Source organism: Balaenoptera musculus, chromosome 3 (assembly GCF_009873245.2).
Source record: "Balaenoptera musculus isolate JJ_BM4_2016_0621 chromosome 3, mBalMus1.pri.v3, whole genome shotgun sequence".
NCBI lineage: Eukaryota > Metazoa > Chordata > Mammalia > Artiodactyla > Balaenopteridae > Balaenoptera > Balaenoptera musculus.
In genome coordinates, this window is record NC_045787.1 from 135,831,097 (window position 1) to 135,856,189 (window position 25,093).

Here is a 25,093-nt window from a genome sequence, read left to right on the forward strand (position 1 = left end):
TTCATTCTAGGGTGTGGCAGGCAGATGATGTTTCAGGAAATTTTATTTTATTTTTTTATATAGTAGGTTCTTATTAGTTATCTATTTTATACATATTAGTGTATATATGTCAATCCCAATCTCCCAGTTTATCCCACCTTCACCACACATTCCACCGCCCCACCGAACAAGTACCTTTTAAACCTAATTCTCAGTCCTGTTCTCCTCACCTATTCCTACGGGTAACCAACCTCATGAGTTTAGTTTCTCTCTCTGTGTCTCTGTCTCTATCTGTATACACAGTTACACACACACATATAAACATATATATATATATACAAACATACAATAAACATATGTATACAGAGATCAAAACATTACAATAATAAATATGGATTTAAATTATAAACCATGCTTACACTAATAAAACTGTCACATTGATTTGTTTTATATATGGGGTTCTACAGAAGATTTCACTTGAAGATTAAGGTCTTTGTCTAGAAGAAACTCTTGAATTACAGCACCTCTGAGACTCTGCTCAGTCAAAATACGTGGTTTGGTGCTGCCCCCTCTTACTCATCCCTGCTTTCTCTGTTTCTGTCTTTCTCCCCAAGTTCCATGTTCTCAATAATTGACTTTTTTGAAAAACATTCAACGTGCCCTCCCCGTGCATCCCCCTCAATACCAGGTCCCTTGTAAAACTCAAGCATCTTTTGAGATTTTTCCTGCTTGGTGACTGCCCAGGAGGGTACCCACTGATTTAACTGGCAGTTTCCATTCCTGTCAGGAGGCTACCAGATCATCACAAGGGGTATCCTGAGAAAGACCTTTCCAAAAGCACTTTTAGTCCAATACAGAAGAAACCAAGTTTCTCTTGGTTTCACAAACTCTTTCTCCATACCTCAAGCTCTTTTGGAAAGGAAGGGTCTGAAAAACATGCCTGTAAAAATATGCCTCCCTCCAAAATGAAATTAAAATGCTATGTGGTGGGCTATGCAAGCTGACAGCCAAACCCTGGTATTCTCTCCCCACCAAGATCCCAGAACACAGCTCTGCAGGAAGAGTGAAGTCCAAGGAGAGCCTGTCTGCCTGGATCATGGGCACTGGACAGGGGCACAGGGACAGAATCAGGCTGCTCAGAACACGTGGGCGTCCCAGTGACCCAGGGATCCAGTTACTTCCACCTCTAATGGAAACTGCGTGCAGTTGACTTGCTTGGGCAAGAGAGAAGGGGACAAGGAAAGAGGGAATTCATTTTCAAATAAGGCTCTGAATTGGAAAGGGATAAACCAAGCTGGTAAACAGCTAACCCCACTCATCGCTATTTATAAATTTGCTTTGAAAAAATGTCACTTAGGGGAATTCTGCTGTTGAGGACAATAGGAATGTTTGCTCAGCTCATTTGATCTTGGTCTGCACATGCTCGATCTGCCATATTTGCATTTATTTGGTATGATCATGGGACAATTTGTGGTCTCTTAAATCGTTCCCTTCTATTGTTCAATGAATGTGTGGATAGTTTTGCTTCCCGTCCCACAGACACACCTCAGAGTAAAGCACTGGGGTTGACTGTGTCTGCTTCTATCTTAGCGTCATTTAATCCCTACTACCTCCCTCTAATCAACCCTTACAGCTGGAGCTGTAAGCCCACCCCACACGTTCAAGTTGCCTCTGGAAGTAACTGGACTCATGGCTCCATCAGTCTGAGTGATGAAACAGGCGTTTTTAATACTTGCTAAACAGGATTGGGGAGAAGGTGAAGTCCCGGCAGACCTCCCCAGCGTTAACTGCATCTTGTTGGCTCGGTTAATCATGTACCTAATTTGCCGATTATTGACTTGTTCTCACGCAGGATTTTACTTGGCTTGACATATCAGTAGCAATCAGTGATGAACTGTCAAGTATACCTGCTCCCTGCCTTAACCACCAAGACGCTCACTTGCATCAACAGCTTCTGAGATTTCCTTTGATCCCTAGCACTGTGGCCAGGTCAGATGATGATGATGATGATGATCTTTAAGTCTCACCTGTTTCCCTTCTAGAACTGGGCTCAAGCAAACCTGACACAGTTTGTAGGATTTCAAATACTCGGCAAGATGGACGAGGCTACCAGCCCCATAAGAATTCGAGTTGGTAGCTTGACAATGGCTTAGATCAACTTTTTTTTGTCTAGGTCTTAAAAAAATGGAATGCAGGGTACCAAAATGCTGCATTTAAAAGACAATGGGGGGCTTCCCTGGTGGCGCAGTGGTTGAGAGTCTGCCTGCCAATGCAGGGCACACGGGTTCGAGCCCTGGTCTGGGAAGATCCCACATGCCACGGAGCAACTGGGCCCGTGAGCCACAACTACTGAGCCTGCGCGTCTGGAGCCTGTGCTCCGAAACAAGAGAGGCTGCGACAGTGAGAGGCCCGCGCACCGCGATGAAGAGTGGTCCCCACTTGCCGCAACTGGAGAAAGCCCTCGCACAGAAACAAAGACTCAACACAGTCATAAATAAATAAATAAATAAATAAAAGAACGTGAATTTCTAAAAAAAAAAAAAAAAAGACAATGGGATATCTACCTTTCTAACAGACAAGGATTAAACAATGATATCCAGTTTATGCAAGAGTTCAAGTAAATAATATGGGCACTTACTGCTGCTGGTGGGCAGCAGAGTAGGGAGGGTAATTGGTATAGACTTTCAGAACGAAAATTTGGCAATTAGTATAAAATCCTTAAGGGTTACTTTCAGGAAAAGAACTAAGGGTGTACACAAAGACTAGCCATGAGGACAGGTCTCCCAACATTTTATCGTAAGTCATAAGGGCCTTTCATTGGGATATCTGGTGCCCCTCCACCCAGGAACCTCAGAGGACTGTAATTCCAGCTCCATGGAAGTTAGGATCTGACTTGCTTTGGTCCATATGAGAAGGGCTTAAATGATATGTGACATTTCCAAGCAGAAGTCTTTAGGGACTGGTGCATAACTCACCATCTTCTCCTTCCTTTGCGATGGGGTACTAGTTATGTTCCTAACAGTGGAGGTTCCACAGGTCCGTGCCCTTGAATGAGACTGACATTGAGCAAAGCCCAATATCACCCAAAGTGAACACGTGAAGTAGGATGTTCCCAACCTCAACACGTGTGCCATTTTGGGTTGGACAACTCCTTGTTGTGGGGAGTTCTCCTGCACGTGTTTGGCAGCAACCCACCTGCCACTGCCTGCCAGGAGCAACCTCTCCCCAGGGTGACAACCAAAAATATTTCCAGACACTGCAGAATGCCTCTGGGGTGGGGGCAGAATTGCCCTGTGTTGAGAACCACTGATATAAACAAGAAATAGCCTCTGTTGCTTTAAGCCACTGAGACGCTGAGTTTTTTTGTTTTTTGTTTTTAAACTGCCACCGATATCTTTTACTATACCAAAAACACTATATAAATATTTAGCAAAAGGGGACTGCTTCCAATTACGGGTGTTTTTACTTCCTTTTGTTTTTCTGCGCTTTTAAAGTTTTTCTGTGATGAAAACAATTTGTCCTTTGATAAGAAGAAAAAAATGAGAAAATTAATTTTATTTTAAAAACCTATATGTACATAATTGCTTATCGACAGACAGCATTGACTAGGGCCACGCAGGATTTCTAAGTACAATGAAACACTAGCGTACCGTATCTTTATATTGTGCTTCCGTTTGCAGAGTGTTTTCCCATCCTCCCTTTGTTGTGGTAGGGGTAGTGTAATGATAGCAACACTGTGAGGCAGGGAACACAGGTAGACAAGGAAACTGAGGCTAAGAGAGGTTAAGGCACATGTCCGAGGGCACCTGGTTAGCACGTAGCAGGGACTCCATCCTCAGTTTTCTAACTCCAGGACTTTCTCCCCTATGCCACGCTACCTCTGTACTGTATCGCTGTAGAAAGCTACATTCAAAAAGTCAACTGGGACAGACTCTGATTCTTTGGGAAATTTAAACAGGTAAGAAAGGATTCTCCCCTGTATTTAATATCCTTGGACAAGGATACTAAACCTTGTAGGCACTTGGTCAGAGCATGATACTGAATAAAATTTAAGCATAGCCATTCATGCAATGCAGCCAAGAGAATTTCATATTCCTCCCCCTCCCCACTTCTTCCTCTTTCTCTCTTTTCAGCTCAAATGAGTCACCTTGGCTAGCCTGCCAATCCCCATAGAACTTATGTTCCTTGATAAGATATGCCAGTAGAAATGAGAAATTCTATAATGGTTTGAGACGTGAGTTAGTCACCTATCACTGCGAGGGGCTAAGCTCCATGTCCTTCAGGAAACGTAGCTCATCAAATGGACATGAATGCACGTAATGATGGCGAATGATCGTGAGAATGCATGGGGAGTCGTTTATCTCCTCTCTTTCTTTTTTTAAGAAGCGCCCCTGTATTGCACCTGTCTTGTGCATTCTAAGCATCTGCACCTTGTCTCACTTACCTGACCCTCCGACGCACACTAAACTCCCAAACTGGGAGCTGGACGGCAACCCTCTGTGCACACCTATTCATTTCCCTTCCCATGAAATGGGAAGGGGCTGTCCCTGGAGTGGAGCTATTTTGAGAGGACGATCACTAGAACAATCACCAGCTTAGCAGGAGACGGACGGTGTGGTGTAGCCACAAAAGAAGGAGAGACATTGTCATCGAGGGCTTGAGTCCTGAATGTCAGAACAGCGGGCAACCTGGGTAGAGTACGTTTCTGCCTGCTGTATACTATCACTCAGTTTCAGAGAGTTACCTACTTGACTTGCCATGATCACTGGCCCTTCCATGATTCCAGCTGCTCAGAGCATGCAAGCGAAGGGGGATAGCAGTGCTTCAGAACAATGTCAAGAGGGAGCGGTTTTTTTCCCCAGCAAAGCTCCTGGCATCCAAGGGGCTGATAGGGAAGTTATGCTCAGCTGTGCCCAGAGGCACGTTCCTACTTACTCAAATAATGCCAACAAGCAGATTTCACTGCTGTCAATCTTTCATTATGCTACAGTAGAAACAGCGGAGCCTGAAGGTCAGGGAGACCCCCTAACAATTTGCATAACTTCCCAGACCAGCACCCTGCACCTGGCCAGAAGTTACAGAAATGCCTCAGCGACTCCTCTTAGCTGAATCCTTCTCTTCCTCTTGATGAGAATCTCTTTAAAGGACAGATGTGACTTTTGCAACAGGAGTTCTGCTTGCTCATGGGCTATGTTAACTCATCTCTAGATAATCAGTGCTTAGACCAATAAATATTTTTCTGGATGGATGGATGGAGGACTTATTGATTACCACTTTACACATTGATCCCTATAGCATGGGCTGTGTATGCTAATATAAACCTACATAGCTCTCCCTGCTCAAAAAAGAACTAGTCCTTTTACTCCCTTATATCGATCATTTCAGGCTGTAAAGATGGGACTGCAAATAAATTTCGTCTTGAGAGCCAACCCCAGTCAACTGGCGGCGGCTGCCTTTAGGGTTCTCTTGGAGGTACCTGTGCGCCGAGTTTAGTGAGGAAAAAAGTGCAGTCATCGATTAGCAATGTCTGTTGTGAGCTAAAGACAAAGAAATGGTGGCCTGACTGCTTTGCATGTGCCAATGGGTTTAAAGCTTTAAATTCTTCCAATTGAATTTTCTGGATCAATACCTTTCCAACACATGTTTAAAAAAGTCAGCTTTGACTGGATATAATGGGTGGTTAAGGGTGTTTTTCCCTCCACTGGTGTATTTTCCTAATGTACCTCTTTATATACTTGCTGGATTTGAAAGCAAATGAGGCGGGAAAACACTACTTGGTTTTCCTTGGGATATACAATTCTTATTGGAAAAGAAAACCAAACTAGATGAGGGTTAATTTATCCCAAGTGGGATGTATAAGAAAATCTCTACCAGGAAAAATTAAAGGAGGGATGAGAAGAAAAACAATGAAATCCATAATATAATCTAATCTTTTCATTCCCAACACTGGGAATAATCTCACTTTTGCAGTGTCAAGCACTTCCCAAGGCACTTAGTACCGGGAAGAACAGGGAAGCCACAGAGAAATGGTTGCTGAATTTTGGTTAATGTTACATCACTCTTTTCAAACACAGTGGGATGTCTCCTAGTGATGTTTTAACAAATAACTAGAATCCTTGAACAAAAAGTACCCAAGGATTAGCAAAGGTCTGGCAAAGGTGACTTCATCAGGTGGGGAGGTAACCATTTTCTTTTTCTGAGAAATAGTTCCCATAACATAAATTTCACCATTTTACAATTTGGTAGTTTTTAGTATATTCACTATGTTGTGCAACCATCACCGCTATCTAATTTCAGAGCATTTACATCACCCCGAAAAGAAACCCCAAAGGTATTAGCAGTCAGTCCCAATTCTTTCCTCCCACTCCCCTGGCAATCACTAATCTCCTTTTTTGTCTCTAAGGATTTGCCTATTCCAGACAATATAAATGGAATCATACGATATGTAGCCTTTTGTATCTGGCTTCTTTCATTTAGCATAACGTTTTCAAGATTCATCCATGTTGTAGCATGTAACAATATTTCATTCCCTTTTTTTAAAAAAAAAAATTTCATTCCCTTTTATGTTTGCATAATATCCCATGGTAGGGATAGATCACATTTTGTTTCTCCATTCATTAGTTGATGGACATTTGGGTTGTTTCCACTTTGGGGCTATTATGAATAAACACTGCTATGAACATTTGTGCATATTTTTAAATGAGAAATAAAGTTCTCAATTCTCTGTAGGAATACACCTAGTAGTGGAACTGCTGGATCATACTGTAATGCTTTGTTTAACTTTTGGAAGAACTATTGAATTCTTTTCCACAGTGGCCCTCCGTTTTACATTCCCACAAACCATGTAGGAGGGTTCCAATTGTTATTCTCCATCCTTTAGTTATAGCCATCCTAGTGGGTGTGAAGTGGTATTTTTTTTTTTTTTTTTTTTAAACTCATGGCTATATCAAGCATGTTCCTACCTGGGCATGAGATGGTGGAAGTCCTCTTCTTATGTAAACACCGAAGAGAGCATCCTTCCCGAGGGAGATATTGAACTTTAAGAACTGGGGTTGACTGATGTGAATCTGTGATCTCCAAAACACGCCAGGTGGGACTTCTTGGGTCACCCGCCGACCAACTTCTGCTTCGCCGCTGTCTATGCTGCTGTTCTTCAAGGACCAGGGCACTGGAAAATAGGAATTGACATCAAGTCCGTGACATGTGTACACATTAGTTGGCTCTACATTTCTGTTTGATTATGTGCCAGTATTTAACAAAAAATATGAAGGTGAAACCCATGGCAAATTTCTCTTTAGGTCACAACTTAAAATATCTAGGTTTTAAATAATAATCCTAGAAACTCATACCCCAGGGCATCTGAAATATCGGCACAGTGCTTGCTAAAATTCTGAGATTACTCTTTATTGATCAACTATCATAAGAGCTGGAGTTTGATAAGTACATGTAAACTCCAAATGTGACTGGGATGTAAAATGATCAGTAGGGAAGGGGAAAGTGATATTAATTTGGCACCAGATTTAATTCTTGCAGCTGTTAATTATTCTTTCCTGCCACAAACAAGTCCAATATACTCTGACATTCTCATAAATTAATAAAAAAGAGCCAGCAGTGAACAAACATCAGTCCAAAATAAATAAAATAACTCAACAGAAAATGTTGACTTGCTCTAAGGCTGACCCAACATTGGCTGTCACCCCTTCCTCGCTTAAGAGGAGGGACTTAAGAACCGTGTGGAAACCACACCCCTCTCACCGTAACACTGGTGCATCTCTGTTGCATTATTTGAAATCACTTATATAGAAACCACTGGTTGCCCATACTCAGCAACCTTCAGAACTTTAATAATAGGAGTTCCAGAAATTCCTATTTTAAAAGAGGGTTTCTTAATAACAACGAACTAGCCAGGGTCTCCTACACTTCGGAGGGTGGCTTTATGAATACAGAATTAAGAAAAAGCTGGGAGTTACTAGTAGTTGCCCAAGAAAAGTTAACTGATCTCTCAGAGCCTCATTATCATCATCTCTAAAATGGGAACAAAACCTTGATGGAAGCTAGTTTTACATAGGCCGTTTGTGATTCCTTCAAATGGATTCTGAACTTGAAAGGAAATATAAAACCACAATCTCCTATCATCTTGAGAACTTCTAAACCAGTTGAAACCAAATACAGAAAGAATTGAAGACATTTTGGTTTTGAGGGTCTTTTCATTTTTTGACTGATCACTTTGGTGGCCTTGTGGATCTAAAACTTCTTCAGTCTCGTGGGCAAAGGATGGGAAGCAAGCTCCCTCCGGCATTCTGTAATGGACGGACTCTTCTGAATATATTCATCTGTATTTGGCCACAATCCATTGCAAAAGGTTTGGATGGTCAAGAGAGATCATAATGTTGCAGAAGACTAACATGAAAGGTTAGTGAGGCATTCTGACTTAGCTGACCTGGCTCTGTTACCATCTGGCCACTGCATCAAGACAATACTCGTAAATGACCTTGGTGCCAGTTTCTCATTCTGGAAAATGGAGAGGTGACATTCTTGGATCCCTAAAGGTTTTCCATATCTAAATTATAAAAGAAAAACCACAGAGTGACTTCAGGGTGTAAAGTTATTTTTTTCCCCGTATTTAGTTCAATAGTGGATCAAATAGAAAGTAAAGAGGGGCTTAAAATAAAGTAGAAGACACGCTGCTTTGGACCTTAAGAAGAAACCCTTGACCTCTAGAATAGGGAACAGGCTCCTACAGGAAGTTTGGAAGCTTCCATCACAAAACATTGTTAGGAAGAAAAGAAAGTAGTAATCCTTTGTGGGTCAGCTCTTTAGATGGAGACTAGATGGTTTGCTCCTCAAACATTTTTATGTTGCCTATCAGATATGAAATACTTTCCTGTAGGGGAGGAATACTGCATAGCATGTAAGAGCAGAGACTCTGGGCTGAGACTGCCTTGGTTCAAATCCCAGCTTCGATACTTGGTAAAGTGTATCCATTCTCTGTGCCTCAGTTCCCTCCCTTGTAGAATTGGGACACTATTATTATTTATTTCATAGCATTGTTAAGAGGATTTAATGCGTGAATCCATGCAAAGATCTTCGACTAATTTTTGGCACAAAGTAAGCACTAAATAAAAACTAGCTATCATGATTTATTATTATCGGTAAGGCTCTAAGCCTCAAAAGCATATTGTTTATTTTGCTGACATAATGACATACCCAGGGGGAACCACTTGTTATCACCAGTTGATCAGAAGCTCTGATTATTATAAATTAAAAACGAATTTGTTATTTAAAAATGCTGCTTTGGACGGGCTCCTCTCCCCGCCAAATTAAGGCTTTTTGGAGGAAAGGATACAACAAAAAGGATGCAGTAAGGAAGAGCTGTGGGAAAAAAAAAACCAACCCTGGGGAAGAATAGTTTAGGAGTCTCGAATAGAGACCAAAGGTAACCCCAGCAATCACAGTGTAGCAACAAGTTAAAGAAATGCACTGAAAATAAAAAAGAATTCTAAAGAAATCACTCATCTTTAAACTTAATAAAATGAGCTTTCCTTCATGTCTGTTGGGCTTTCAGGGGTTGCTGGGTTAATGACAGGCTATGAAAAAGAAGCAGGGAATCGGCACCCATGAGCCCGCTAATCTGCTGTTGAAACTTAAACGGATTTTGATAATGTCAAACCAAATGAGGACGCCAGAGGTGGCGAAGAGGCTTCCAGAGAGCGGCTGCGCTGGAGAAATTCCGACAAGGAGCCTCAGGGGTTTGGTTCTTTTTTTTTTTTTTAATAAATTTATTTATTTTTAGCTGCGTTGGGTCTTTGTTGCTGCGTGTGGGCTTTCTCTAGTTGCGGTGAGCGGGGGCTACTCTTTGTTGCGGTGCGCGGGCTTCTTATTGCGTGGGCTTCTCTTGTTGCGGAGCACGGGCTCTAAGCGCTCGGGCTTCAGTAGTTGTGGCTCGCGGGCTCTAGGCGTGCAGGCTCAGTAGTTGTGGCTCATGGGCTTAGTTGCTCCGTGGCTCGTGGGATCATCCTGGACCAGGGCTCAAACCCATGTCCCCTGCATTGGCAGGCGGATTCTTACCCACTGCACCACCAGGGAAGTCCGGGTTTGGTTCTTATAGTAGTGGGGTCCCCCTTCTTTCAGTAGACCCCAACTTCAGGACACTGACGTCAGTAAATGAGCTGCTCCCACCAATGAGTACAGGCTGCCTCCTCAGTAGCCACACTCCCCCACCAGGGTTTCAGATGCCCCCCTCCTCATGTTCCATCCACCAAGGGAGGCAGTGCACCTGGGTGCTCAAGTATAGGTTTTGTAGCCAGACAACTGGGTTCAAATCCTGGCTCTGGTTCTTCCTTGCTGTGTGACCGCCAGCAATTTGCTTAACCTCTCTGGGTCTTCATTCTCTTTTTGTTAAAATGGGAACAATAATAATAACTATCTCATAGGCTGAGAGTAACAAATGGAAGTACACAAAGAAGGTCCCTAGCTCATAATAATAGCAAAATAAATGCTAGTTACATTGAATTAAATAAAAGAATGAAAAATGATAAGGGAAAGTGTGTGGCTTTCCTTTTTTTTTTTAAACGTCTTTGTTGGAGTATAACTGCTTTACAATGGTGTGTTAGTTTCTGCTGTATAACAAAGTGAATCAGCTATACGTATACATATATCCCCACATCTCCTCCCTCTTGTGTCTCCCTCCCACCCTCCCTATCCCACCCCTCTAGGTGGTCAAAGAGCACCGAGCTGATCTCCCTGTGCTATGCGACTGCTTCCCACTAGCTATCTATTTTACATTTGGTAGTGTATATATGTCCATGCCACTCTCTCACTTCGTCCCAGCTTACCCTTCCCACTCCCCGTGTACTCAAGTTCATTCTCTACATCTGGATCTTTATTTCTGTCCTGCCCCTAGGTTCTTCAGAACCATTTTTCTTTTTAGATTCCATATATATGTGTTAGTATACGGTATTTGTTTTTCTCTTTCTGACTTACTTCACTCTGTATGACAGACTCTAGGTCCATCCACCTCACTACAAATAACTCAATTTCGTTTCTTTTTATGGCTGAGTAATATTCCATGGCTTTCTTTTCAGAGTAAAGGATTTTCAAAAAAGACATCGTGTGTATACGTAATATGCATGTATATATTTACATATATGTATATGTGCATATATGTGTACATATATGTATGTATGTATGTATGCATCTATCAAGAGAGAGGGGAGAGTCTAACCCCTCTGGAATAGACTTAACTATGGGAACAAGTTTAAAATTGGGAGTCAGGCTCTGTTTCCATTACTGATTTTTGGTGGGACTTTCTAGAAGCCAGTTTGGTCATTTTATTGACTAGCTTAGTTTATTGAAAATCCTGCTTTATTTAGTAACACTGAAATTAAGATCCAGTCAGCTATACCTTCACACTGAAGCTCTTTTATCCTTTATACCCTGCCTCCTGCCAGATAAATAGGTTCTTTCTCTGCGTTTTCATAGCGTTTACACTTAACTCTACTGCAGCACTGCTGTTGGGTACTATGTTGATTTTACTGGCCTTTCTAAGTGTCTCTTATTAGACCCTGTGCTCCCTGAGGTCAGGAAGGGCTACAACTTCATCTCTGGGTTCTCTGTGGTTTGCACCTGGCAACCCATCTATAAATTCTTATTGAACTGAATCAAGTTTTATCTGCCCATCTGATGGGGTATTTTAACAAAACCCCTGTGACTACTGGGTGAAATGAGAGCCTTAAGAAAGATTTACTTTGAAAAGTTGCACGGAAACTGGCTTTAAAAAAAAAATTAAATTCTCTTTCGAAAGCTCCATGGGGAAATTTACTATCTGAAGAAAACTTCCTTATGAATCCTTCTGAAAAATCACGCGTCAACTCTTAATTTATCTTTTGTATAAAGTCTTATAAACAAAAGAAATGAGCCAAGGCAGCTGGAGTCTAGCGTATAGGTCACTGGATTAACAACCAAAATGTAAGGGTCCTAATCCTGATGCTTTACGATGCTGAACCATTTGTGGAAGGAACAGGGATGTAAATGAACTATTCTGTTGAACTCCCATCCTTGTTACTAAGCAGCTGGCTAGTTTTAGGCAGTTCAGCTCTCCAGGTCTCATTGTCCTTATCGCCATAAGAGTGGTTTGGACCCAAAGATATCTTAAGGGGCATTCCACCTTAGCCTACTGTGGTCTACAGAGCGAGCCAGGAGGGCCATCTCTGGGTTTGTGCTACAAAGATGCCTGTGTGGTGTCTGCAGGGGGAGGGGTTATCAGAAAGTGAAGGTAACATCCCTTTTAACAAACCAGTGATTGCTTTCAAACTAAACTTTCCACATATGCAACTGAATTATTCTTTTGCAAAGAGTTTTCACTTTTTCCATATATATATATATATATATATATACATCTGCATATAAATACCTTTAATATATATAAAAATTTCATTGTGAAATAATTTCAGATTTATGGAAAAATTTCAAACAGTGGTACAAAGATTCCTGCATATCCTTCACCCAGATTCCATAAATGTTACATACGTTTGTGCTCTCTCTCTGTATATAAATATATATTTTTTTCTGAAACATTGACAGTTAAGTTATAAACAGGTGGCTCCCTTACCTCTAAATGTTTCCAAGTGTTTCTCCTAAAAACAAGGCCATTCTTTTTCAGAACCACAGTACAGCTATCACAAACAGAAAATTAACATTGATACAACCAAATATATCTAATTTATAGATCTTATTCAAATTTGCCAATTGTTACACTAATAGTCTTTATAGCCAAAGGAAAAAAGACTTTTTCTACATACTTAAAAAAGAACCTTCAAAATGAGTGGGCATAACTTCTGTAACTTTAAAAATAATCAAAGGAAGAGAAAAGTTAGGCCAATACTGCCTCCCAAGAGATTAAAAGGAAAGGTGGCTTTCGTAAATTGCTACCGCCAGCGTGGGGAACCATCTCCATGACTCTGTCCCTGGAGGTCAAATCCCTGGGCGGATGTCCAGGAGGTCTGTGCCGCCCTCCAAGGTCAAAGAGGCCAGCAGCCCGGACCAGGCTCCCAGTCCCACAAACAAGGATCAGAACCTGGGCTGCCGGAGCCACGCCAGCTCTTCTAGGACCACAAACATGGTTAACTCCTAAAAGGATGCCAACGAGAGACACTCAACAAGGAAACAAAGTAATTATGGTTTCTACCTTTACCTCCAAGATGGGTGTCCTCATATTGAGAAGTTCTGAGTTCTCAGGAGGCAATGTTGCATGTGGAGCTGGTCAGCCCTGGGTTTGAATCCCAGCTCTGACAACTACTAGCCATGTGCCTTCGGGCTGAGCCCTCCCCTTCTCCCAGTTTGTCTACTCCTCTGTATAATGGGGTTGCTTCTGAGGATTAACCAGAGTAACATAGGACGCGACTTTTAGGCACTTTTACATCTTTCTATCCAGTTGTTTTGCTGCCTGCACAACACCTGTAACTATCCCAGATTTGGAGGATACATATGTGATGATTTATTGATAGTTTATGATATCAGCTGCCTAGTGCACTATTAACTACAAGAGGGCCCAGGGCTGGAGTGGGCTGTAATGAAACAGACATCTTCCAGAGCAGCTGACATCAATACACAATGAGTGGTCAATACATCTGCAGACCTGGGGGTGGGGGGAACCTACTGCATGAATTAAAGTGCTACGGCCAGAGAAAGCAAAGTCCAGTTTAACACCCAAAGTGCAGCTGTTAATGTGGGCTCTAGCTGCTTCTCAGGTGGGCAACTGAAAAGCAGCCATGTATTCATTTCACGATGATTCATGAATGTGCCAAGCAATGCTGGGTGGGTCATTCACTCATATTTTCATGCAACGACTATTTATCAAGCAGCGACTGTAGTGCTAGGTAATCTCTGGTCAACATCAAAGTTGGGGTGTCTGTCATATTCCCATTATCCATTATCTAGGCAGCCTGAAGTCAGGGTCCCATGGACCCTTGGGTTTGCATTGACAGCATCAAGAACAGAGGAATTTAACACCATTCTGTAATCATTCTGTGCGAGTCCGGCCACCACCCTTGGGTTCTAGGCAATGACCAAGCGTGGTGTCCTGGCAAACAGGATGGAGTCCAGCCTCCATCTCCCAGAGCCGTGGCTTCCATGTCCAACTTTTCTTTCTATCTACGAGCTGCACAGTGAAAAGTGGAGATGGTGATCATTTTGCCCTAAGAAGCAGATGCTTAAGACACATTGGTTCTTGCTGGTTCATCTCCAGCTTAAAGATGAGATTTCTGGGATTTTAGAGGCAACACTCTAATGATCAATTTCACAGGATAGTCCACGTCTATAACTCCACGGAAGATTACTCATGGAAATGTGAAGCGATTGCCTATTTCAGACACGTGTACCTAAAATTCCAACCAGTTAAATAAGACTGATGTGGAGCAAAACAACAGCCTTCCATAGCCACATTAGAAGCTAATCATTTCAGAAAATGTTGCCATAATTCGTTTACGGAAACAGCAAGACTATTCCCCAAACAAGCGATAAAGGGAAAGGACTCACAGTCATAGCAGGGAAATGAAGCCTCATGTTAATACTTCCTAAACTTAAACTGAACTCTGGAGGCACCCTGGCATAAATCTGCCTTGCAGATTATTCTGCCTCACATATTCTTATCTATTGCAAATAAAGTTGAATTCAGAATAGTGCTTCAGTCATTACACCTCGTTTCCATTTATTTGGGAATCAGGACAACCATCTGTGAATTCTGTTTAACCAAAAGATAGGCGAAAAGATTCTCCTAAGGACATTAGATTCCCTAGCTCGTCTGAGCCAGCAGCAGCCCAGGAGCCTTCACCCGGATGTTGCCTGGCTATTCTTCAGGAATAGACTTCCATCCTGAGCGTCCACTGCGGCTGTTACAGTATGCACAACATCACACAGCAATAATGATTTTTATAAAATCCTTCAGCACTCAGAACTACACATGGCCTTTTATTTCTTTTGAAACCTCAATTTGTCATCGTAGACAAAAACGGCCAAATCTCTGCCACTCAGGGTGTTAATAGATATTTATACGTCTGACTGTTCAGGTGAACATGCTTCTGTATTAATAAGTAGTTCAGTTTATTAGTATTATTTATAGCAGCTAAAAAGTTTATTGAATGGTTACAACTTGCCATGTAATCTCCTGATTCCTTTATGATTTTTTTCCTGTTTTTCAGACAAGAGGACCACAGGAGTAAAGTGACTCGCTTAGGATCACACAGGTCTTAAGGGGCAGAGCTGGGATCAAAAGCTCTGTCTGACCGTTTCTGAAACCCACATACGTAACCACTAGGCTGACTGCATTTCAGACCCTGGGCTAAGTACAAGAGAGACAAAGAGAGGCGTATCCAAGCAGATAGCAGAGATCAAGCTCTGGGTGTGCAGGTCTCTCTGAAAGAGAAGCATGCCAATGAAAGTAAGGGCAAGTGTGGCAGGAAGGGAAACTGGATCTCATTATTAATACCTATGTCAAGCCACGAGGATGCCATGTACAACAGAAAGTATGCAACTGGGAACGGCTTGTGGGGGGCAAACAGAAGCTGAAATCCACCAATGTGATGCACTAAGTGGTACCCATCTGTAACAACGGTAGAATAGCATGGCCTCCAAAATGAGGGGAGTTGTTGCATTGGTATGTAGGTTGTTGGTGTATCTGCCAGTAGATGTGCAGTATCGCAATGGCTGGCTCGAACATAATGACCCCCTGTCCTTCTGGGAACTTCACCGACTTTGAAAAAGCCCCATGTAGGGAAGTGATCATTTTGGAACCCTGGGCTGTGTTCATTGAGAGGCTGATGAGAGCCAGAGGAAGAATTACCAACCTCCCTGCTAATCTGGCTCCTAGTACCATACATTAAGCCAACTAGTAAAAATCATTATGAAGTTTTTGCTGAAAGGGCAAGTGTAGAAAAACATGTTTCTAAACAGAATAACAGTCTTTGCCATTTTTTTCCAACTTGCATACCATCTGGAAATTCTGATTTTTTTTTTCAAAGGGTAGGAAAGAAATGTGCTCCAGGCACAAATAAATGTTTACAGCTGAGTTATAAACCGAGAATGGTGGGGCTTAAAACAGACATGCTGGCAGTGATGGAACTCAAGCTGCAGTGAGACAAATAATGCTGCAAGGAGCTGGCCAGCTCATTTTTGCACATTGGCCCTTTGGAACGGGAAGTCCTGCTTCCTACTGACCTCATCGAGCACATGGTTGAGAAGAAGTCTTCATCAGGGTTTGCCCCAATTCTTAGAAGGTAAAGGAAAAAGACGAAGTGGTAGGATTGTCTACCTTCGCATTCCGAAGGCAGCCTTCGCCTTTGGAAAATACAGCGCCTCATAAGAAGTGGCAGCCTGTGGAGGCTTGTTAAATGGACCGACCGAGAGACGTTGTGATGATGTCAGGAAAAACAACAAATATTCATGGATCTCTTATTAAGTATCTGATATCACACACCATTTTCTATAAGTGACATCTCATTATGGGGGGCAGCAAGCTTATGAGGGGGTACCATTTTACAGATGATGGCTCAGAGGCCGAGGGAGGGCACATGACCTGTTTACATCCACACAGCTCCTTAGTGATGGAGCTGGTGTTTGCATCCAGTCAGACCAACCCCAGAGCTCTGTAGTATAGAGCACCTGTCAATGCAAAGTTATCCGAGAATATATTATACCCAACACTATGTCAAGAAGGAAAAACTGATATATTGGAGTTTTGTCTTTCTCCCTAGTCTCCTACAACTTGTAGTTACAGACAAGTCCAAGGATATTAGAAATGGGTTTGTACATGATCAAGACTAGTCAGCCAACTTTTCCTGTAAAGGGCCAGACAGTAAATATTTCAGGCTTTGGGGGCCATCTAGGCTCAGCTGCACTTACTCAACTCCACTGCCAGAGTGCAGAAGCAGCCAAGGACAATGAATGAACGTGGCTGTGTTCCAATAAATCTTTATTTGCAAAAACAGGTGGCTGGCCAGATTTGGTCCATGAGATGCAGTCTGCTGACCCCAGATATAGAGGACACCTTGAATGTAAAACGAGTGTAGGTTTTGAGAGTGACCCATGAAATTCGACTTGGGAGCTTATTCTTTCTTAAGATCAGTGCACAAATTGGCTACATATGATGTGCCCTTTAAAAGTTCTCGTATATTTTGCCTCTGGACCTAGCCAATCAAACTGGATTCCCTTATGCTATCTGACCAGGTCAGAACACTGTATTGAATCTTCGTTCTCAAGGCTTATCTAATCCCAGATCTATAGAAAAAGTGTTCCGTGCTCTTGTAATGAAGACGTATGAGTTCGTTCCTTTTAACATAGAAATACACTCGAGATGGTGAGTGATTCTGGCAGTGTGTGGGCTCCCCTTCCTTTGCTGTGAAATCCAACGACCAAATCAACCACGTTAAAGTTTTAATTGAAAGAGAGAATGGAGAAAAAATAAACCATGAACAACAACAAATGGAAAAGGGAAGACAAAGCCCAAAGAACATATATTCTCCCGACCAATTAATCAAGTGCTTTGTTTCTACTAACATATCAGAGTGTGTAGGCTGCCCTGTCTATTAGACTCCTTTCCAAATCTGAGCAGTGTAAACACTCCTAAAGACCAGGTAATGAAATCTCTATCGATGTGCCATCTTAGATGGGACTCACATGCCTGTGTTTTGCTTACATTTTAATTTGCTTCTGCTGGATACTTACCTAGTAATTGCTTAATAAGATTAACCTCCCTGGCAATGTGTGGTGTATCTTGATTAAAACATTATCGGAGTGAAGGATTATCGTATAGCCCCCCCAAAAAAAAAATGGAGAGGGTGGTATTTAATTAATTTATTGCCAATATATCTTGATTGTCTCTTTGAAACACTGGAAAAGTAGTCGATTGGAATTGATCCAGGTTATCTAAATGTATAGATTTGGATTGTGCAGAGGAGGTAGATCACTGGGTAAAGAAATTCAAACGTAGGATCACTGCCTTTAAAAAGAGTTAGGCGGGTATAACACACCATTGTAAAGCAATTATACTCCAATAAAGATGTTAAAAAAAAAAAAAAAAAAGAGGCGGGTGTGTGAAAGCACAAAGCTTTCTAGTCATTTTTAACACCAAACTTCACAACAACTTAAGAAGAGATCTGATCTCTTCGGTCACAGGAAGAGTACTGTTTTGGCGTTCAGAAAGAAGATGCTCTGAGTTTTACTTCAACTTTAAGCAATTTCAAATGCTCAGACGTTATCATAAAAGTCCTCTTGACAAAATTCACTGCACAATGACTTGGTAACCTCTTTTCTGGCTCAGAACTCATTTGGAAAATATTCTGCTGTGTGTGATGTTATACAACTCACACAGCATTTTCAAAAGCAGGTGGCCTCTGAGGGGAAAAGTTCTGGCCTTTCCAAAGACACCATGGAAAATGTTTCTTTGTTCATTTACAGACATCATACTCTTAGTTAGGACCTGTTCTTTTCCGGGAATCTTCTGTCCTGCTGGTGTGGGAGGCTCCAGTGGGGTTGGAAATGAAGCTTAGTCACAAATGGGAGGAGAGGCCGACCCTCACTTATAGAAGTTAATGCCTATCAGTGATTCCCTTTTGTGAAGAACGCTATTTAAAAAGTGTTTGTGCGAATTCCCTGGCGGTCCAGTGGTTAGGACTCTGCTCTCTCACTGCCGAGGGCCCGGGTTCAATCCCTGGTCGGGGAGCTAAGATCCCACAAGCTGCGAGGAGTGTCCAAAAAATAAAATTTTCTTTTTAATTAAAAAAAAAAGTGTTTGTATATAATCTCAGTATGTATATGGATATAAAATACATCCCTGTGCAAAAAAAAATGCATATTCACATTTCAAATGTGTATTCTGCACTCTTTTCAAAGGATGGAGTGCTGATTTGCAGATTAAAGGACATTTGTGGATCAAACATAACAGAGACCCCCAAAAGCAGTGCTTCTCAAAGAGCAGCACCGCGGACCATTTGGATGGGATACTTCCTCATCGTAGGGGGCTCTCCTGTTCATTGTAGACTGTTTAACTGTATCTCAGCTTCTACCTACTAGATGCTGGTTGCACCTCTTCTAAATGTGACAATCAAAAAAGTCTTCAGACCTTGCCAGATGTGCCCCTAGGGGGCAAAAACCCTCCAGCTGAGAACCACTGCAGTAAAGGAAACTGGAGTTACATTTACAGGTGGTGTCAAGCCCTGGAGACGAGCAGACTGCAAATCTGAGGCCAAACAAATCTGGCTCCTGGCTTTTGGGTCAGTTAAGGTAAAATATACTTTTCATTTTCAGGTCTAGTTTTAGTCACTTGATAATGGAAAGCATATAATTTCATCCTCAGATAAAACTTTTTCATGCTTACTTAAAGGTAATTTAGTGTTATGATTAGGATAGATGAGGAGAACGACTCTTAAAGCCTTGATCAAAAGACGAAAAAGTCACACGTGAAGCATTAGGACAGCTCTGGAGAGGCTAATTTAAGCAACGTTAACATCTCAGGGCTGATTAATGTACACCTCTACGGAAAGATGATTCTGGAATATCCTCTGTGGAAAACGCCTGATCTAGGAAAAACCCAACAGCTCCCTTAAAGATGCACACGGCACAGACCTGAGTTCAAATTGGTACCTGCCTACTTGTTGGATTTGGGGTAAATCTCTAAAACATCCTGGGCCCCAGTTTCTCCAAGGTAATTTTTCTCCCTTTAGGGTTATTGAAGTTACACAACGTTAAATCTGGCACACAATAGGTGCCCAATAAATGTTTCCCTTCCCATTGCTGAAATATCCCTGTGGGGTATTTTAAGAAATGTCGGGTGAACTGCCTAGTGTGCTAAGAGACAGAGTGAAAAATTCTGTGTCTGGAGAACCCTTCTGTGCAATCTCTGCTGTTTGTGATTCCCATCCTGAATCAAGCAAGCGTCCTCCCCTACCCTGCATGCCAGCCTGCCTAATGGTGCCATTGGCTGCCGTTGGTTGTCTCTTAATTGCCCCACGTCCCCACTTCCCCATGGTTCTGTTTTTTCTCCTCCTTCTTAGCACCTTGTTAGCACCTTTTTTTTTTTTCCTGCAAAAATACAGTTGCCTGATTGCTTCAGTAAACATTTCTATTGTCCCCTTCACTGTTTTGCCAAGGGAAGCTTTGTTCCCGAGTTGTCAAAACTCCTTTCTCTTCTCCCCCCCGAAGCGGAACAGCTCCGGGTCGGGTCTTTCTCTTTCATGCCTTGCCAGGTGGTGCTTCCTCCCTGGGGAAGCTGCGTCTCTCCCCTGGGGAGAGGGCTCTAGTCTACTGGCCTGTGCCGCCTGCTGCCTCAGCGTTCCCCATCAGGCAGGACTTTCTCCTGCTGCTCCAGCTGCTGCTGCCCCAGCTGCTGCTGCCCAGGCCTTGAGATGCTTTCAAGTAGCTCCAGACCCTGCCGGTCGCTGCAGACAGCGTAGGGGTGCACATGGCTCTGAGCGGGCACCGCGCCAGCTCCGAGCGGCTCCAGCCAGACACGGCTCACAGACAGGAACAGCGGACAGCTCTGAACGGGGGTACCTAGAAAATGCAGGGCTTTTTCCTCCACCTTTTTCTCCCTTTTGCATACCTTCCAAGATTCGGATTAGAAAACCTGAACCAGGTGGCGGCAGCTCGGAATTTTCCTGTGGCCTCAAGAGGGCGAGCTGCGGCTGTAACCTCACCTTTGCCTCCAGATGGCGCTGTTGTCACATCATCGTTTCCTGGTAAGCCGGTCCTTATCCCATTGTTAAAGGTGTGTCCATCTGCCGGCTGGAGTTGCCAATTGAGTCCGAGCAGATGCATGGCTGCAGGAGAGACAAAGTAATGAAAACATGAATAGAGAATTCAGCAATGCAAATGTCAAGGGGGAGGGCCAGGTGCCTTTTCCAAGCGACTGCCTTTGAAGGAAGCTGCAGTTCAACACTGGCTTGCCCCCGGCCTCAGGGATTAGCTAAATACAGAAGGCAAGTAGATGTGGGTAGTTGGGTTTCCTCGCCCAGTGGAAAGGAAACAACAGCCTCAGGGGGAGGGCATCCCCGGTGGTGGGCGGAGGAGGGAGGAGAAAACAAAGCCGGGACCTTCCAAATGGCGCCACCATAAAGGGGAAAATGCCCCTCTGGAATCACTGTAAAGGGCACTCTCCATCCCTCCCAGCCTTTCCTGCACTCTGGACAGAGCTGTTTATAGACTGGTGGTCCAGGGGGCATTGAAAAGAATAGTTTCCCCCAAACTGCTCACAATCTAAATCTGTTTCAAATCAAGTCTCCCCCAATGGGGCCAGGCTGCTGGTCTGGTTCAGACGAGACTATACCTGTGCTGAAATACCAATGCAGCCTCCAGTATCTGCAGTAGTACTGGCCCACGGTAAAGCCCACCTCCCTGACTGTTTCAAACTTGAAAAAGATTTTTCTGCTCCAGCCCTTTTCCTGACAAGTGAATATCTTTTCAGCCTATGGTGGAAAAAGCTTGGGGGTAGCAGTGGAATGGAGTCCTTTTCTGGAAATAGTACTATGGCAATTCACTGTCTCTCTCCCTCTCACCTGCCCTACCTCTACCCTTCCCCACAGTCCAAGATGAGACACAGAGTTCCGAAGCACTGCCTCTTCTTTGCTAAGCAAACAAGCACGCCTACAAAACTCTCGCTTTACTCCCATGCAACCTCCAACCTCCAGACACCAAACTTCCTTCTGGTGGTCCTTGTAACTCTGTTGGTGCCAACTCCCCACATCCCGGTTAGTTGAGCTAAGTCAATATCCCCCTATGTCTGATGGCTCTTGGTGAGTTGTTCTCACTGTGTGGAACGAAAGGCAAGTTCCACACACCTGCATTCTTTCAAAGTCAGTATCTAAGAAACGCTTCCTTTGCGAAAAAATAAGGACTTCCTTCCCCTGCATATTTCTCAGCCAGGCAAAAACCACCCCATGTCTGTCTGGCATTTCAACCAGACACAGGTTGATGCCTTTGCTACATTTCCAGCACTGCAGGAGGGAAAGGGCTGTTGACAGGGAAAGGTTCCTAGTATGAGGCGGGGATGGGAGAAACAATTAACCACAGGAAACGCAATTAACAATGCTTAGGAAATTGTTCACACAGCAATTAATTCTGCTTGCTTACCACCACCTAAAGTCAGGCTGCATTCTTTTAAGGTTAAAAACCTATCTTCAAACCTTACAGCTCAGATTGATGGCCATGGATGAAGATGGCAAGGTGTCCCTGCGTGTACATCTGCTTTTTTCTTACACACATCCCCACCTCAGAACCAAGTTTTCTTTCTCTACATTACTCCGAAGTGCAAGGCCCACTATGGCAACTCTTCGAGATGATACATGCTAATAAGAATAAATGACATTTACTGTACACTTTCTGTCTGGGTAACACCTAATTTTCTCCTGCAGTTTATCTGTTCTATGTAGGTCACTTAGTTGAAGAGGCCAGATTCGATTGCCTCAAATAATGACATATTTTCACTGTACAGAGGTCAGGACATGAGAACTAATCGTGGCAGCTTCAAGATAACGATAGCTTCTGATTTGTAATTACCAGGTGAAGGGAGCCAAGGAATTAGCTATTTTTAAAAGATTTCCAAAAAAACATACTATTGGGTTATCGGCGCTTGCCTCGAGCCAGCTTGCTGCTGCACTGGAGATGCCGTTCTTTCAAAGAGGGTCTCTGTGTTTTAAGAGAGACACAGATAGATACTGCAGACCCAGCTGAGGCCCAGGCCTTACAAAGCTTTGATTTTTCATATCTAGAAAAGGAAGCGATGGGTCCATCAGGCAAAGATGACAACCTCCCCAGTGCCCCATCAGTATGAAAACTCTTGTCAAAACTGCTCCCCTTTCCTGGTACTCAATCTTGTCATTCCAAGGTGCAGAACATACTGCAACCATCAGCTTTGGGAGATCAGAGAGCAAGCAATACCCCAATCTTACTGGATATACCGAGGGCGTCCACGAAACGGTGGTCTCTGTTTGCAAAGACGCCTGCCCCCCCTATCTTGGGTTCCACAGTATCTCTTTATTTAAAAAAAAAAAAAAAGTATTCTGAAAACAAGAAGACCACAGATGGGGTGAGAAGGGTTCAGCTCAGAGTATACAAGTAACTTCCCAGACAACTCCCAGAAGTGAAAGAAAAAATAAGAAAGTGAGATGAAGATGGAAAAAGGACAAAAGCCAAATCTGCGGTGCATAAGCTCTGTCCTCCCAGTAGAAGCGATGCAACTCAAGTTGCAAAATGAAACTCAAGTTTGGGCATACTTTCTTTTGTTGAATTGAACGTTAAGTAAATAAGTGAGAACTATATCGGGGTAGAACCACCTCCTCTTGGTGTTTATTTTTTTTTTGTAGGCGGGGTGTTGCGGGGAGTCTGAAATAGGCTTTTGTTTGCACTTTTTTTTTTTTTCTTGGTCAGCTATTCCCTCTCTCTTACTTGAGTAGGAAAATGAGAATATCTTTCTGGCCTGTGGGGATGGACTAAAGTGTCCTTAGGATAAAGACCCAAGGGAGCTGTGAAGTAAATGAGTTTCCTGACTAGTGAGAATTCTGTTTCTTATTCTGCTACTGATTTGCTTGATGGGGGGGGGGGGGCTGAGAAATCAGTCAATCTCTCTCTTTACCTTTTGTAAAGGTTTCCCTTTACAGGTAGGATAATGGCTGCTTAGGGCCAGAGGGAGGTTCAGCAACTGCCACCCCCTGAAGATTTATTGATAGCAGAGTATCTTGAACATAGAAGGTGCTTCATAAGGGTTCATTAGAATCAGTAATGATACATGGGGGCAGATGTGAGGGGCTGGATTGTAGGACATGATACTCTTTATAAATAAAAAACACATAATACAAAGGTATGAAGGATGGAATGAAACAGTGCTGGCAACTATATGGAGGGGTCTGCAAAGAGAAGCTTTTTGATGATTAGAGTATTAATACCTGCTGCCAGCCCTTGGACCCCTTCTATGGCCAGCACCACGGTAGACAGTCTACAGATATTATCTCCAGACCCGCCGCTTACATTTGAGGTGGGTGCCATCATCATTGCCCATTTCACAGACGAGGAAGCTGGTGACCGTAAAGTTTCATCACAGGGGGCTTTTGGAATACGAGGAGGGTTACAGTGGGAGGCAGTTGGCTGCTTCATATTTCATAGCGATCTGGTTACAAATTCTGGTTTGCAGTGGAGTCTCGGCAAACCTGGTCTCTTTCTTGCAATGCATGATAATCTCCCAGTGGTTGAGGAATCGCCAATTTTGTAGAGTCAGCACCCCGTTCCTGAGCGGGCGGTTACATCATAGTTCCTCACCTTGTTAATCTCACCACACAACGCTGCATACCTTTTCCTTCTGCCACATCATCAGCGTGGGTCTGGAGCGAGGACAGCATGGTCCAGAGCCACGGCTGACCAGTGATAGAATACAGAACGATTGGAGAAAGGAACTCATACTGTTGTTAAGCCATGGAGAGTTTGGGGTTCTTTGTTACAGCAGCATGCCTGAGCCAATCTTGACTGATACGTTCAAGCATACGGTAAGTGAGAAATTCCACTTTTATGCACTAGGTGTCCGTGCAGTCCTTAAAGTTATTCACTTACCGGGTCAGGATCCTTTCTAAAGCCCAGCCAGGAAGAGTTTGCACATATTTAGGGCCACTACGTTAGCCTCTATGAACAACGACGACAACAAGTAGCTCTTTAAACATTATGTCATAATATCTCCAAGTCTGATCCGCTCTCAGGATCAGACTTAGAAAGCTGAGAAGCCTCAGAGTAGCCAGACCTACTGCTTCTTCACCTCAAGATTTTGGGTGAATACTGGCCTCATCATTTTCTCCCAAAAGACATCTGGATGCAGTGGGGTGGTCCCCTCCCCCAAGCCCCACAGATGCTCCAGCAGCTCATCCCGAAAGGTCCCGTTCAGGCCATCTGAGGGTCAGAAGTGAAATGAGTTTGGGAGACCCTCTCCCTAATGTTATTCACCCCCCCCCACCCCCACTGACAGCCTAAATGCACAGTTTATCATGGTTTGACAGGCTCTGCTCCAGAGAGATCCTGGGATGCAACAAGGGGGCTCCATGGGTCAGCAGGGACAAAACAGGGAAAGGTTCCAAGGGGAAGATCG

The 25,093-nt window shown here is 43.2% G+C and overlaps 1 protein-coding gene across 1 annotated transcript in view; it reads right to left on the reverse strand.

Annotated features, from left to right (window-relative positions):
• The window catches only part of TENM2 (teneurin transmembrane protein 2), a 463,195-nt gene that overhangs the window by 206,854 nt on the left and 231,248 nt on the right, over positions 1–25,093 (reverse strand). Inside the window, exons 5-6 of the mRNA XM_036847957.1 lie at positions 20,667–20,789; positions 6,942–7,147 (exon numbers count right to left, since the gene is read on the reverse strand). Coding sequence (XP_036703852.1) covers positions 6,942–7,147; positions 20,667–20,789 — 329 coding nt within the window. The remainder of the gene's footprint in view (positions 1–6,941; positions 7,148–20,666; positions 20,790–25,093) is intronic.